The following is a 15,730-nucleotide window of genomic DNA, read 5'->3' as shown; positions in this document are numbered from 1 at the left end:
ACATGCGCATGCATATCTTGTTTATCCATTCATCTATGGATGGACACTTCGGCTGCTTCCATATCTTGGCTATTGTAAATAATTCTGGTATAAACTAATAGGGGTACATGTAACTGCAATTATGTATTTTAAAGAGGTCTTCTCTTTAAAAAACAGTTACTACCAAGATCTCTTAACCCATTTTACTTTTAAGAAAACATCATACAGTGTCTTTAAGGAGACTAAATACAAAGCTTCTACCTTTTATTATGTCTGTTTTAAATAAACCATTTTGGTAGCAGAGTTTTCCCTAACATTGTATAAAAACAAGGTACAGGACCAAGCAAAACGAATATTTAGGGAAATGTAGTCTTGGTTACCTTCTTTTTAAAAAAAAAAAAATTAATTAATTTAGTTACCACCTTCATTCCTATTTTGTATTTCCAGGGAGTAAATTAGATTGAGTTTGAATTTTTTTTCTCTCGGTTTTTTAGAGTAGTGTGAATGACAAGTGTGTAGCTTCACACTACTAAGCTACTTCGTATCTCAACCTGTGGTTGTTTATGATGGAGTAGGAAGATGTGTGAAGAGGCCTGTGAGTTAGCTGGTATAATTCTTGGTAACAGTTTATGTGCCCCATTTTCCCTTATTTGGGACTGTTGAAGATCATAAGTATTATGAAAACCATGTTAACAACGTGAGTATATTTGTAGCCAGATGTTATCTACTATTAGAGAATAATCCTGAAGGATCATCTGTACAAATAATGAAAAAGGCAAGTTTGCAAAGTAGCAGTACAGTACTGTATTTTACAGTGGTCAACATTCCTTATAATGGAAGAGTGTTCCTTTTTTCCTTTTTAGTTATGTCTCCACAGTGGCCCTAAATTCCAGAAGAAAGCAAAGAGGATTAACAGTCACTGGCAGTCACAAGCAGTTCTCTCTTAAAACTGATCTTAGGTCTAACTCTGTGTTTATCTTCTATATTTTTCTAATGATGTTGGGGTCATAACCCTTTGAATTAGATTTCTTATGTTACTTTGAATTTCTTCTTATGCTACTAACATGCTTATTACATTTGAGGAACTTTGCTGATCAGTTCCTAAGTTTTCTGGTTTCAAGGATCTCGACAGTGATTGTTAAAAAGGTAAATTTCTAGGTTTAATCATTGACAAGATATTCTTAGTTGATGTGGGATATAGACCTCAGAGTTTGTAATTTTTTTTTTCAGAGTTTGTAATTTTAATAAGTGCCCTGTGTGGTTCTGGTACAAGTCATTAGTCAAGTGTATGCTTTGCAAAACCCTGACTTCTAGGAATTGATTACTGCTTTTTAAAAAATTGATTTGGTTAGTACTTAACAATGTTTATATGTAAAGTACAAGATTCTATTTGAGGTAAGCTTTAGTGAGGAAAAAGCTTTATTTTTAGCAAACATTTTTTATCAGAGAACTTTATTTAGCACAAAAACATAAGGATCCATCATAGTAAATACTGTTCATAAAGTCCTAATCCATTTTAAATGCCTTTCACTAGCTTATGGACTTTTTTAACTGTTTAAAAGAAAAACATGAGTAATTAAAGCCATAATTTTATATGTGAAAAGGAAATGTACTGCCTGTACCTATTATTCATTAAATGTATACAGTTAACGTTTGAATTTTTCCTTCTACACATTTGTTCATGTCCTAGAAATAAAGATTTGTTCCCATATTTCAAATATAAGGCTTTTAAAATAGTGCTATTGCAATATTTCTGTTGTTGGATTCTGGTAAGGCAATCCAGAGAAAAATAGTAAATCTTACAATGTTAAAAATTCTTTTGTATAAATAGAATTTTAGTGTGGATTACTTGAGTTGAACTCTAAACCCAGGTAAAAACATAAAAAGTAGAATACTACTGAAAATATGTTTCATAATGAGATGACTCATGTCCAGACTTTGTCTATGAAAATGATAAAAACGTTTGTACTGCTAAAAAGCAAATTTTCCCCTGGAGGTAGTATATTATTTTATGTTAAGAGTAAGTAGAAAAATAGCTTTAAAGATTGAACCAAACGGAGAATGGCATGATTCGAATATTGATGGGATTTATTACATTAGACTTTTACTACTTTATTGAATAATATGCTGAATCAAAAAAGTCACTTGGAAGTTTAATCCATTGGTTATATCTTATATTATCTTGAAAATGTTAGCAATTTCAGAAAGCATTCCAGCAGAATTTTTTGTTGTTTAAATCAGTATCAACAACTTCTGGTGTTCTAGCTGATGTTAAAGTGCTATAAGCTAAGGACTCATCCATGAGTAACTGAAAAGAATGGCGATTATGTGATGTAATAAGCAAATGTGAATTTAGGCTTCTTAGTGATATTCTGGTTGTATTGCTTTCAAGGGACCCTCCCTCCATGGCATTTGTATCCTTTGATAATATTGTCAGGGAGAGGTTGAGGCTTTGGAATGGAAGAGGCAAAGTCATTAAACAAAAATTGCCACTTCTCTAGCCACCTCCTTCTACTGTGTATCTGAACTCAGAGCATCCCAGCATAGATCCAAATACTGCAATTCTAACACTGAACATCACAGTTAGTTCTTAATAGAAGCATGTTTTAATACTGGGAGATACAGATACCCTGTGGCATTATGTTATAGCACTTTGATTAATCATTGAAAGAGATTACTCTCTTGTTACCTGCATGTTTCATAGTGTACCTCGCATAAGGGCTGGTTAAGAGGGAGTAGGTCTTCTGTATAGTAAGAGATGAGCTATCTGTAACTTGGAAATTTTCAGGCAGATCATTTTAGGCTAGACTTCGTATGGAAGTTGAAGATCTAGGAATTGATTCTCTTAATACTGCATAGGCTTAAGTAACTCTTGGAAGACTTCATATAGAGAGCCCAGTTTGAAGATCATGGAACTGGATAATCTCTTTGGTTCTTAAGAAAAGTGGTCATTTTATCACTTTATCACTTTGGATTGTCTCTAAATAGCATTTTAGTAGCATCAGTAGTGGGCAATATGAGGAAGAAATAAAATTGATAGTAAGGTCATTTATCTGCTGATTGCTACTGGACCTATGTTTTTTTCATTGCCTTCATACAATATTTATACATATATAAATCTGTTAAAATTTACAGTTATATTAACCTTTAGATGGCAGTGTATACTCCACAAAGTGCTAATTACAATTTAGTTTTAGAATATAAGCTATTTCATTAAGCATTAGGTAGTAAAGTGGGTTAATTAATCTTATATTTAATTTTCTGAGGCAGTTTTTTTTTTTTTTAAGATTTTATTTATTTATTCATGAGAGAAGAGAGAGAGAGGCAGAGATACATAGACAGGGAGAAGCAGATTCCTTGCAGGAAGCCTGACGTGGGATTCGATTCCGGGACCAGCATCACACCCGGAGCCAAAGGCAGATGCTTAACCACTGAGCCACCCAGCCATCCCTCTGAGGCAGTTTTGGATGGACTGTAGAATGTACTGACCAGTGGTTAAAAATATTTAGGTTGTATATCTGAAAACGTGCCTTTCTGTTAGATTAGTCACCCTAGAATGATTATATTTTGGAATGACCTAAAACCAGATTTAGACATCACATTGTACATCTTAAATTTATACAATATTACATGTCAGTTTTATCTCCGTAAAGCTGGGACAAAACCAAGATTTAGATTATGTGGCTAAAATCTGAAAAGTAGCGGAGCTTATCTCATGAAATAGTAATTTGCTTCAAGGCCAAAGTCAGGAAAAATTGGCATTATCCCTAGCAACTATTCAGGTATTGCCTGTATCTGGCAAAGAAAATATCAAGTCATCTATTTTAAGTACTTTTTAAATCCTCAGGGAGAGTGTATCTTGTTCACCCCTGACTGGAGAGTGGAAGGTTGTAGGCAATTGGAAGTAACAGAAAGGGAGGTCAAGTTCCAGATGAAAGAAAATTCATCAAGGAGTAGTAAAGGAAAAGGAAGAATTAGCCACATCCAGATGGCAGATCTCTTTAAGAAAGGTGATCCCCCAATAAGGGGAAGGTTAACTTCTTTCTTTCATTATTTTATGATTATTATTATTTTTGATAAATCTGCTTTTTCAAGTTCCTCCTTCCTTGGTCTTCTTTTGTATGTTTTACTTAAAATAACTGATGACTCTTGATAAGTGACTCTTTTATGAACCGTTGTCTATCATAGGCACCAGTTATGACTGTTGATATCTTGTTCCAAGTTGGGCATACCCTGTTACCCATTTCCCATAGTTATTTTTCTGTTTTCTGTAGCCATCTCCATCTGTAAGCTTGGGAAAACTTTATGGACAACCAAACTCCTAGAAATTATTAAAAATACAAGTTTCCAAAGGCTGAATCTTAGAACTCTTTTTGTACACGACAGTTTTCATTGGAAGAGAAATAAAGACAATTTTCTGAAGTTTTCTAAAGTTTTTTTTAAAAAAATTACATTTATTCAAGTTGTATCTTTTACTGTTTATTCAACTGTCCTTTCACTAAAATATAATGATAGTATTGTTTTATGTTTGAGTATAATGCTCCCACTTGGCAAAATGATGTGTTCGTAATTGTTTCCCAAAATTTTTGGAAATTTTTATTGCTCTTTGAAATCAATTTAAATGAAATTCCTTTGAAAATTTTAGTATGAAAATTGCTACATGTCTGTGTACATAATGGCCTACTAACCATTGGAACAAAAGTATATGAATGTATTTATTTAATATATTTTTCAGGAAAGACCACAAATAATATAAATGAAATGTGGTGGTCTTCTGTTATACTCAAAATGTGGGTTGTGTAACACAACCACACTAGACCTTACTGGTCAGGCTTGTGTGGTCCTTGCTGTGATTTTGCTGTTTGTCACATGAAAGAGTGAGTCAACTGGTGACTTTCAGGAGGTATAACCCTTTAAAGAGATCCCTAGAAGGAGTTACATTAAATCTTTGTGTATGTAGCAAGACATGCAGGTTATGTTACACCATTTTTTTTCTTTTTAATCTTTTACCAGGCCTTTTCATTTCTTTGGCCAAGTTACTTTAAATTTCTCTGACAAGTTTAAGGGTATAAGCTTTAGCATATCTATGTATGTAAAGAAGAGTTTCCATTAAAAAGCAGCTAGGCTATAATATAATTTAAATCGCTTTTCCAGCCATCTAAAAAAGGTTTTATTTGGAAAAAAAATTCTTAATGTGATGAAAAAGTGATCCTCCTTCTTGTGTTTTCTACATTGTAAGCACAATTTTGTATTACAGTTTTCTAAATATCACGTTAATAAAGATGACTAGAAATGAGGTGCTAATTTAAAAATTAAAGAGATTTGAAAGATCATTTTTACTGATGAGGTGCTTCAAAAATCCATGTTAGATATATATATGAACTTTTTAAATAACACTAAATATCATTTCATTTGGTCAGAAGTCAAGTATTTTTACAAGGCTGGAAAACTTTATCTCAATAGAAGTATTGCAAAAATTTTTTGAAAGTACACATATTTAAATAGGTCTAGAAATTCAAGCAGACTGTCAGAACATAATTGCACAGCATGTTTATTTTCATAATGATTTGGTATAGTAATTACTAACAGAATTTTGGGAAAGAAATTAGCTTTAACAGATTTTGTCATGAACTTAAGTTTCAGGGTACTTACTTATGGTGAAACCTCTGAATTTGCCTTTGTTGCTTTTAGTGTGGTTTACTGTAAGTGTTCTAAGTTTCTATCTTTTGTTCTTTTAGACATTACACAGTTGAAAGCATGTAAGTGGTATTTGTTTTTCCAAAGACATAAGCAGCTTTAGGATGTAGAGATTTTTAATATTTAAATTTTGAATTTAAAAGCAAATTTCAAAGCATGGCATGTTTGTCTGGAATCTTCTATTTTCCTCCTCGAGTTATTTAAATAAAAGTCAGAGATGACAGGCAGCCCGGGTGGCTCAGTGATTTAGCGCCGCCTTCGACCCAGGGTGTGATCCTGGGGACCTGGGATCAAGTCCTGCGTTGGGCTCCCTGCATGGAGCCTGCTTCTCCCTCTGCCTGTCTCTCTCTCTCTGTCTCTCTCTCTGTCTCTCTCTCTCTGTCTCTCATGAATAAATAAATAAAATCTTTAAAAAAAAATCAGAGATGACGCTGTTTGCTTTTGGTTAGTTGGTAGCCTTTTCATGTACAGATTATATGATAAATTCTTTAAATTTACGTGAATTGCCCTCTTCCTTCTAAGGATAAAATTGAGCATTTTATAGTTGGGTTATTATAAGTAAGAATATATATGTCACTTTAAAATCACTCAGTTTCTAATTTATTTAATATATTTATAGTTTCAAGGTATGTTTTCAAATTGCAGCAATACTGTAGGCTAATCTCTCTTGCTTAAACATACATATTCAGTTAAGACTGTCAACTAAAAAATATTGTTTCTTTTCTAGAATCTAAAATGTTTTGGGTGGGAGAAGTGAGGTTTACAGACTCTGAAAATCTAACAAAAGCTTTGGAGCCTCGCACCAAAAATGTTTGCATGGACACACGCGTTTGGTTTGCCATTTCACTGGATTCATTGGCACCCTGCCCAAAGAGATCAGAGGCCCCTATGTTAAAAACACCTGCCATAGAGATGAGAACTATATTATCAGGAAGGGCCCTAACTTTTAATGAAATAATGATATTTACACTTAAAATTTTATTTCAATTGACTTCACTTTTTGAATGCAGGTTTTTGTTCTAAGTGAATATTTGGTTTAGTATCAGAACTTCTGATGGTTAAAATATACTGCAGGTTTGTAAGTTTACTTTTGGTGAAGAAATACCCTTTAGTTAACATTTTATTTGAATTTATACTTATTGCAAAAACATCTTGATCACAGCAGTACTTTATGTCTTCTTCCTCCCTTTTTCCTAAGAAAAATCAGTAGCCAATGTTCTATCCTATTGCTCTTTTTAATATATTCCATCTGACTCTTTTGTCCTCCTTGAGAGGGAAGAAGATTGCTGTAAAAGTACTCAGCCTCCTTCAGAAAGAAGACGACTGCTATAGTCAAAGTGTGTCATATCATGATTAAACTGACTAACCCTAACGTTATAGGTGAAATCCAAGGCCTGATCTTGAACTTGTTTTTGTAAGCCATGATTTAATTTCTTGAAGTGCTTTACTGAGATAAAATTCACCAATTTAAAAAGTGAAATTCAGTGGTTAAAAGCCTGGTTATGTGGAGGCAAGTAAACATGTTTTATCAAGTAAGAAGAGAGCCTGTCTCTCTTAAGTTGTCCTGTGTGTTAAATAGTTTTCAGAGAGTCTCAAAGTCACACAGTACACGTTTCTTTCCTCTCTGGGACTGTAGTGAGTTATTGATATTTTGCATTCACTTGTATCTATAAAAATACTAGCCTTAAGATAAAACTCATTTACAGTATTTTCCAACATGAAAATTTTCATCAGAATTGTGCAGAGATTTGAGCCTGTGGGCTTTAATGTCAGTAGAATGAAATACTTCCATTTAACTATGGTTGCGTCTGTTTCCTGGCATTTCAAAAATAATTACCAAGGTATTTTGCTTCTAATTCTCTCTCATATGTATCATCTTTGTATATGTTTTATCACCAAACATCTTTTTAAAATAAGACAAAAAATTAAGACAGTGAAATATTTTAATTAAATGGAATGAATTTTCATGATCAGTGAATTTACCATAAGTGCCCTAGAAATACTCTACATACCTAAGTGAAAAATGTTCTAGGGATCCCTGGGTGGTGCAGTGGTTTGGCGCTTGCCTTTGGCCCAGGGCGCGATCCTGGAGACCCAGGATCGAATCCCACGTCGGGCTCCCGGTGCATGGAGCCTGCTTCTCCCTCTGCCTGTGTCTCTGCCTCTCTCTTTCTCTCTGTGTGACTATCATAAATAAATAAAAATTAAAATTAAAAACAAACAAACAAACAAAAAAAGAGAAAAATGTTCTAGAAATTGACTGGCAGTCATTTCCAATATGGTAATTCAGTTACTAAAATAAGTTTGAATTAGTGTTAATTAACTTATAATTGTGATGTCAGTAGTTGTCATAGAAGAGATTATAACACTTAGAAATTTATAGAACTGAAAATATTCTACATATATTAACATCATTAGCTCAGTTCCTTTTTTGACATTAAAATTTTAAACTATAAAATTAAATAATTTTCTTCTCATTTTCCATTTTGTGACTATAATTTGGGGATGTTTCCTTTTTCATTTTCCTTCTAGTTTATGTGTCATCTTTAGATTTGATAGGCACGGGATCCCTGGGTGGCGCAGCGGTTTAGCTCCTGCCTTTGGCCCAGGGCGCAATCCTGGAGACCCGGGATCGAGTCCCACGTCGGGCTCCCGGTGCATGGAGCCTGCTTCTCCCTCTGCCTGTGTCTCTGCCTCTCTCTCTCTGTGTGTGACTATCATAAATAAATTAAAATTAAAAAAAAATGATTTGATAGGCACTAGGATAAGAGAAACATCCTGCTGTTTTTTAATCTAGTTTCATAATAATTATTCATTAGAGATTCAAGTTTATTTTATTTATTTATTTATTTTGAGATTCAAGTTTAAATACAAAACTTCATGGAAGGAAATTCTAGATTATAAATATTTTGTAAATGTGAAGCTTCTAAAGAATTTTTAATGCATTACATAAAACTTCAACTCTGTGCTCTGTCATTTAAGATGGTGTAAGAATTTAGTAATGACATATAGATCTTTGTTTTTATAACTTTTTCAGAGTTTTGTAGTATATGTTCATTTTTAGATTGATGATTATTTATTAATGTTCACAACAGGAGTCCTCTTGCACAAATGGAAGAAGAAAGAAGGGAGCATGTAGCTAAGATGAAGAAGATGGAGATGGAGATGGAACAGGTGTTTGAGATGAAGGTCAAAGAAAAAGTTCAGAAACTGAAGGATTCAGAAGCTGAGGTAATTAGCCTACCATTTTCACATCTTACAGACACGTTATTTCATTTTAAAATAATATGTTTAATAGTATAGATAAAAAACCTTTTTACACATATTTTTTTTCAAGTTTAATATAATACCCTAATGTAGTAAAATGGAGAAATAAAAGGAAGTGCTTTGTTTTATAATCATATATACTTCAATATGTAAATGTTTAGACATATATCTACTTGGAAGGAAGACCAAATACTTATAATGAATTATCAGTTTTAATGTGCAAACTGTGAGAAATGAAATTCTAAGCTACTCCATATATTCAGTGTGAGAAAAGTAAAGATCAGAGTTTTGAGTGAATAGAAGAATAAAATTTGAGTGAATAGAAGAATAACAACTAGTACTAGTATAATAATAATAACCCAGAGTTACTTGCGTATGAATGAGAGAATGAAAGAAAGAACTTTAACTGAACTAATGGCTTGTCAGGATAATTATACACAGCCAAAGGGGAGAAAATGAAGAAATGTGATATTCTTCTAAATGAGTTGGGCTTATTTGTAATAAAGTGTCAGAGTAATTGCCAGTGTTAGAAAATGGGTAAAATAGTGACAAAACATCCCAGCAAGCTTATCTACTACCTTGGAATCCCTGTAGATGTTGAGGTATATATTTAGTTTCTATTAATCAAAAAGACCTTGAAGGGGATCCCTGGGTGGCTTAGCAGTTTGGCACCTGCCTTTGGCCCAGGGTGCGATCCTGGAGTCCCAGGATCGAGTCCCGCGTCGGGCTCCCAGCGTGGAGCCTGCTTCTCCCTCCTCCTGTGTCTCTGCTTGCCTCTCTCTCTCTCTCTCTCTCTCTCTCTGTCTATAATGAATAGATAAATTAAAAAAAAAAAAAAAAGGAAAAAAAAGACCTTGAAGACATTTCCTTACACTTCCTTCAAGAAGTGAAAGGTAGAGGAAAACCCTAACATGAGAATCTATCAAGTAATAGTTGGTTTGATAGATACTAATATGAAATATTTTTAAAATGACAACCTTAAAATTCAGTGAGACCCTTCTGTATATGAGGCTCCACTAATACGTGTATCTAAATATATTAAAAAGGGATTCAGATTTATTTTCTTTACACCCTATGGTTAATCTCATTGCTTTTATAATTACTGCATAAAAGACTGAAACCCTCTTTGACTAAATCCGCTAAATGGCATGCATGAAGAGAGTAAAATATTGAGTAATTTTGAAGAAATGTTTATATTCCACATTAGATTACTCTTAAATTATTAGACATTACATGTGATCTCTTACTAAAAAAGAAATAAAACAACCACTTTGTTATTACATTTGTCATAAGCTTAATTCAGCAGAGATATGGAATAGTTCCTTCTAGTTTGAGACTGCAAAGCACTGCCAGGAATAGCATCTTTAGCATCTGTTATAAGATGACATTTTGGAGATTAAGCTTAGTCTTTTTATTTACCAACCTTTTATTATTAACTCTATTTGAGTTTCTGTTCTTTCAAGAACTAGTAAATAATCCGAAAAATCCGTAACAGAAGGGGAATAAAAAACAGAAACGAGCCCGTATTATTACCTCCACACTTAGATTTTGTTGAAAATCTAAAAGTAGTTGAATTTGCATTTGCTTTAGATGTATTTTATAACCTGTTCTTAAGAGTAAATATTATAAACAAATAATTATGAAACAGTAGCTGAAAAACCTTTCCAGGGTTTTTATGATTTCTCTGAATGTGGTGAAAACAGAGTTTTGAGGAACTTTATTCTTTGAAGGATGAAATCTTAGCATTGAAAGAACCTTTAAAGAGATCTGGCCAAGTTTCTCCTAATACTGTCGCCATATAAGTATATAAATATATAGGGGAAAAAACCTATTTAACCTTGCTTAATACAGTTTTTTCTCAAGTTCATTAGTTCTAGAAATGGTTGTTAAGGTAGGGCACAGCTGCTAAATAACCAGCAGCACAGTATTGTACTAATAAGCATCTTTAATGTATTGTGTCATTAAATCTACACTATAACCTCATGAGGTAGATATTACTGTCCATCTCCCTTTTTTTTTACATGGGAGGAAGGATAAATTAATTTGGTCAGTGCTGCATATAGTTGTAAGTTGCATCCACTTAACTCTTTTAAAGTTCACTGTTAATCACTGGACAAGTGCAAAATCATGTATCCACAGTTTCAAATCCTAAATCCTAACAAGCTCGAAAACAGCAAAACCGGACATTGAGCTAATAGTTTTATTCCACTTAATATGACTATTTATAAAATTTGCCGTAAAAAGTAGTGATGTGTTTGATGCTAAGGTCAATGCTACTCTAGACAGCCCAGGAGGTGTTTTGTAAATGTAGTATATACACCTTTCTAAGTAATGCTGCCTTTCTAAAATCTGAAAAAGTCTGAATTTTGGGAGACGTCTAACCCCAAGGGTTCCTTGAGAAAGCTTGTGACTTGTACCTTTACCTACATGCAGTTAGCACAAAAGATACTTATAAATATACAGATGAAGAATGATGAACACCTGTGAACTTACTACTCAGCTTAAAAAATAAGACCTCATTAGTTTATGTAAGCCCCTGTGTGCCTCTTTCCTATGGTACTTCTCTTTTTCTTTCTCCGAGGTAGCTATTATGAATTGTATGTTTATGATTCCCTTGCATTTTTTTTAAATAACGAGGCACATTTTTCTGTGTTCCTATTTTCTGATTTTTTTTGTAACTTAATTGCTATAGTCAGGAAGATGATATCTCAGATTTGACTCATATTTGCTTAAATTTATCTTAGATGGTTTAGTTTTGTAGGAATTGCATGTAATATTTGCAGTAGGAATAAATATGAAGTCACTCTTTGGTTTACAAAATAATTGAGAAAACAAATTATGTGCAAAATTTTATTATAATCCAAATTTAAGATGTTAACTCACTGAATCAGTATTATGATCATTACACTATTCCTGGGAATCTGAAGGTTTTGAATAGTTTTTAGATATTAAGTGTATTTAGATTCAATCTGATTTTTTTTTTACTCGTGTGATTATTTTCTTTAGAAACAGATTGACTAGTGCCTAAATGAAACTATTTAATGAACCATTAGATAAGCTCTTTGTTTCTGCAGTTACTTTGCATGAGTGTTTCTACTTCTCAACCAGCATTCTTTACAGCATTAATTCTCAATGTAGGAAAAACACCTGCATTGGAATCACTGGGGCTTGTTGAAAATGCAGATTTCTAGTCTTAACAGTCAAAGGTTCTAATTCAGTATGTCTGGATGAGGTCCAGGGTTCTGTATATTTTGAACAAACACTCCTGGTGATTTATATGAAGACTTAGCATTTGAGAAACCACTGCTTCATACAAATCAGGGAAGCTTACTGTGGTCTTGGAGCTCTTTAAGTCTTCATCTACCTGCTTTCTTTTCTACTTGTCTTAGCTTTCTAAACTTGAAATTAGGAGACTGGTTCAAATCCTGGTTCTTCAATTTTCTGGCTGATGATCTTGAGCAAGTGATGTAATAAACTGTGTATCTATACAGTGAGGACAGTGATGCCTTCCTTGCCTTGTTTCTGCATGCTTATGAGTAATGAAAAATGAAATGATAAATAAGATAGGATATGTCCATTGTAAAGTGCAATACAACTATAAACTTATTGCATGTTTTCCTCCCATTTCCCAAGATTATTCTCTTGGTCACTGGCCTTTTGGGTGGCAAGTCCTAGAGGAGGAGAAATCCTAGACAGTGCATTCTAGGTGGTACAAGAACTCAGTGCTTATACTTTTAACATTAGGATGTGTGGGTGAAACAAACTTCTGCTCCTGGTTTCTCAAACGGTTTTATTTTATATATTGTGCTGTGATTTAGCTCCAAAGGCGCCATGAGCAAATGAAAAAGAATTTGGAAGCACAGCACAAAGAATTAGAGGAAAAACGTCGTCAGTTTGAAGATGAGAAAGCAAACTGGGAAGCCCAACAACGTATTTTAGAACAACAGAACTCTTCCAGGTAATTAATATCAGATTCCTATGAAATGTATGTATTAAATGTTTTAAGGAATTATTGTCTTATTTATTTTGAAAACATTAACATTTTAGAAAACTTTACTCATTATCACACAAGCACAATTAATTTCATGGATGAATATTTTTATATAGATGGATGCAGTCTATCTACTTTAACAGTATTTCTTTTCATTACTAACATTTTCCATGAGTTAACAGTCTTCACAATTATAATTTCATAGCTTCATGGCATTCTCCCCAGTTGACTCACTATAATCAATTGCTTATCTCCTTCCCTCAGTTGTTGGACTTAACAATTGTGTTTGATCATTGGCAAGCATAGAAAACACTGCTACAAAGATCTTTTATACATTTTAGGGGTATTATTAGATGTTGAATTCATTCTTTAGGATAAAACCCTTAAGATAAAATTTTGGATATCTGATTCCAAATACAACTGATCAGTTACTTGTTAATTTACACAAAGTCAATAATATTTGTACCTTGCCTTTGTTCTTTTCCTTGTTAGTCCCATGGAAAACCGAAAAGTTGTATCTTTGTAAGAATGCTACAGTTTACCCTCACTGTTAAATATTTCCAGGGTTAGATATTTGTTTGTTTGTTTTTTAATATATTTTTAAAAGATTTTATCTATGTATTCATGACAGACACAGAGAGGGGGCACAGACACAGGCAGAGGGAGAAGCAGGCTCCCTGTAGGGAGCCTGACATGGAACTCGATCCTGGATTTCCAGGATCACGCCCTGGGCCGAAGGCGGCACCAAACCGCTGAGCCACCTGGGGCTGCCCAGATATTTGTTCTATAAGACTCGTCCTATTAAACTTTTCCCCAGCAAAGAGGAAAATGCATTGATTAAAGCAAACATAATTCAGAATGCAAATGGTAGTAAAAGAAAAGGATACTGATGTCAGTTGATCTTTTTTTAATTTGTACTGTTTCATTTGGGAAGAATTGTTCTCATATGTTAAAAATGGGTTTTTGTCATTTTTACGGTTTATCCTGAAATTTGGTCAAGTATTTGATTGTCTTAATACAGATTTGCATTGTCCTCATTATTCATCTAAATCATACAATTTTTTTATTTCTTTAAATTTTATGTATGTATGTATTTATTTATTTTTGAGAAAGAGAGTCGGGTGGAGGGGGAGGGGGGCAGAAGGAGAAAGAGAATCTTAACCATGCTCCACACCCTGCCCGGAGCCAGATGCGGGGACTTGATCTCAAGACCCTGAGATCATGCATGACCTGAGCCGAAATCAAGAGTCTGACGCTTTAACCAGCTGAGCCACTCAGGTGCCCCTTTTAATATTTTAAATAAAAATAGTAGTGTTTGAAGAGCTAAAACATAGTTGTAGTTGGATTAGCCATTGCTATCATATGTTGTCTGTAATGTTTATATTTATAACATGGCTACTCATTTTGATTATTTTCCTTTAACTATTTAGAACCTTGGAAAAGAACAAGAAGAAAGGGAAGATCTTTTAAATCCTCTATTGACCACCAGTTACGTATTAGTTGCCAATATGCCAGCTTGGACATCAGTGTTTGTTGGATCCGTTTGACCAATTTGCACCAGTTTTATCCTTAATGATGGATTTAACAGCATGACAAAAATTATTATTATTTTTTTGTTCTTGATGGAGATTAAGATGCCTTGAATTGTCTAGGGTGTTATGTACTTAGAAACTAACAGCTCTAAGTACCTTTCCTACATTTTCTTTCTTTCTTTTTTTTTTTTTTTTTTTTTTATTAAACAGATGTCTTCAATTTAATGCAAGAAAACATTTTACTGTTGTACAATCATGTTCTGGTGGTTGGATTGTTTACAGGATATTCCAAAAATAAAAGGACTCTGGAAGGTTTTCATTGAGGATAAATTGCCATAATATGATGCAAACTATGCTTCTCTATGATAATTATAATACAAAGGTTCCATTCAGTGCAGCGTATACAATAATGTAATTTAGTCTAACACAGTTGACCCTATTTTTTGACACTTCCATTGTTTAAAAATACACATGGAAAAAAAATCCTATATGCTTACAATGCACCTAGAGCTTTTTTATAACAACCTTTTTTTGTTTATTTGTTTGTTTTGGATTCTTTAAATATATGTTATTCTCATTTAGTGCCCTCTTTAGCCAGAATCTCATTACTGCTTCATTTTTGTAATAACATTTTATTTAGGTATTTTCCATATATTGGCCCTGCTAAAATAGAATATAGCATCTTTCATATGGTAGGAACCAAAAAGGAAACTTTCCTTTAATTCCCTTTTTACACTTTATGGTAAGTAGCAGGGGGAAAAATGCATTTATAGATCATTTCTAGGCAAAATTGTGAAGCTAACGACCAACCTATTTCTACCTATGTGCCGTCTCTTTATTTTACTAGAAATGGGAATCATGGCCTCTTGAAAAGAAAAAAAAGTCACCATTCTGCATTTAGCTGTATTCATATATTGCATTTCTGTATTTTTTTTGTTTGTATTGTAAAAAATTCACATAATAAACAATGTTGTGATGTAATAGAGTGTGGGCTCTTAAATATTCTACGGCTAATATACAAGGCTAGAATATGGGAAGAAACTTTTTATCATGAATTTGCATCCTCCACAATTGTAACTCATCTTTTGCATGTTTATTTCATTTGAAATGGTTATGTATTGGTTTCTAATTTATGAGATATACAGTATCTCTACGCGTACTATCTCGTTAATTTGTTATTCCTCTGAGAAAAATCCCAACTCATTCATATTAGGTAAACTCTCAAGTCCCTGGAAACTGAATCATCTTACAGAAGTATAATTTC

General features: G+C 33.3%; 1 protein-coding gene across 3 annotated transcripts in view; it reads left to right on the top strand.

The window, feature by feature from the left end:
- The window catches only part of SEPTIN7 (septin 7), an 84,395-nt gene extending 68,948 nt beyond the window's left edge, over positions 1-15,447 (top strand). For all 3 annotated transcript variants that reach the window (XM_077856212.1, XM_077856211.1, XM_077856213.1), the window contains 3 exons: positions 8,772-8,907; positions 12,762-12,901; positions 14,365-15,447. In XM_077856212.1, coding sequence (XP_077712338.1) covers positions 8,772-8,907; positions 12,762-12,901; positions 14,365-14,404 — 316 coding nt within the window. In that variant the 3' untranslated portion in view covers positions 14,405-15,447. The remainder of the gene's footprint in view (positions 1-8,771; positions 8,908-12,761; positions 12,902-14,364) is intronic.
- The last annotated feature ends 283 nt before the right edge of the window (positions 15,448-15,730 follow it).

The sequence above is a fragment of the Canis aureus genome, chromosome 18 (assembly GCF_053574225.1).
Source record: "Canis aureus isolate CA01 chromosome 18, VMU_Caureus_v.1.0, whole genome shotgun sequence".
Taxonomy (NCBI): Eukaryota; Metazoa; Chordata; class Mammalia; order Carnivora; family Canidae; genus Canis; species Canis aureus.
Note: the sequence above shows the minus strand (reverse complement) of the source record. Positions and strands in the feature narration are given on the sequence as shown.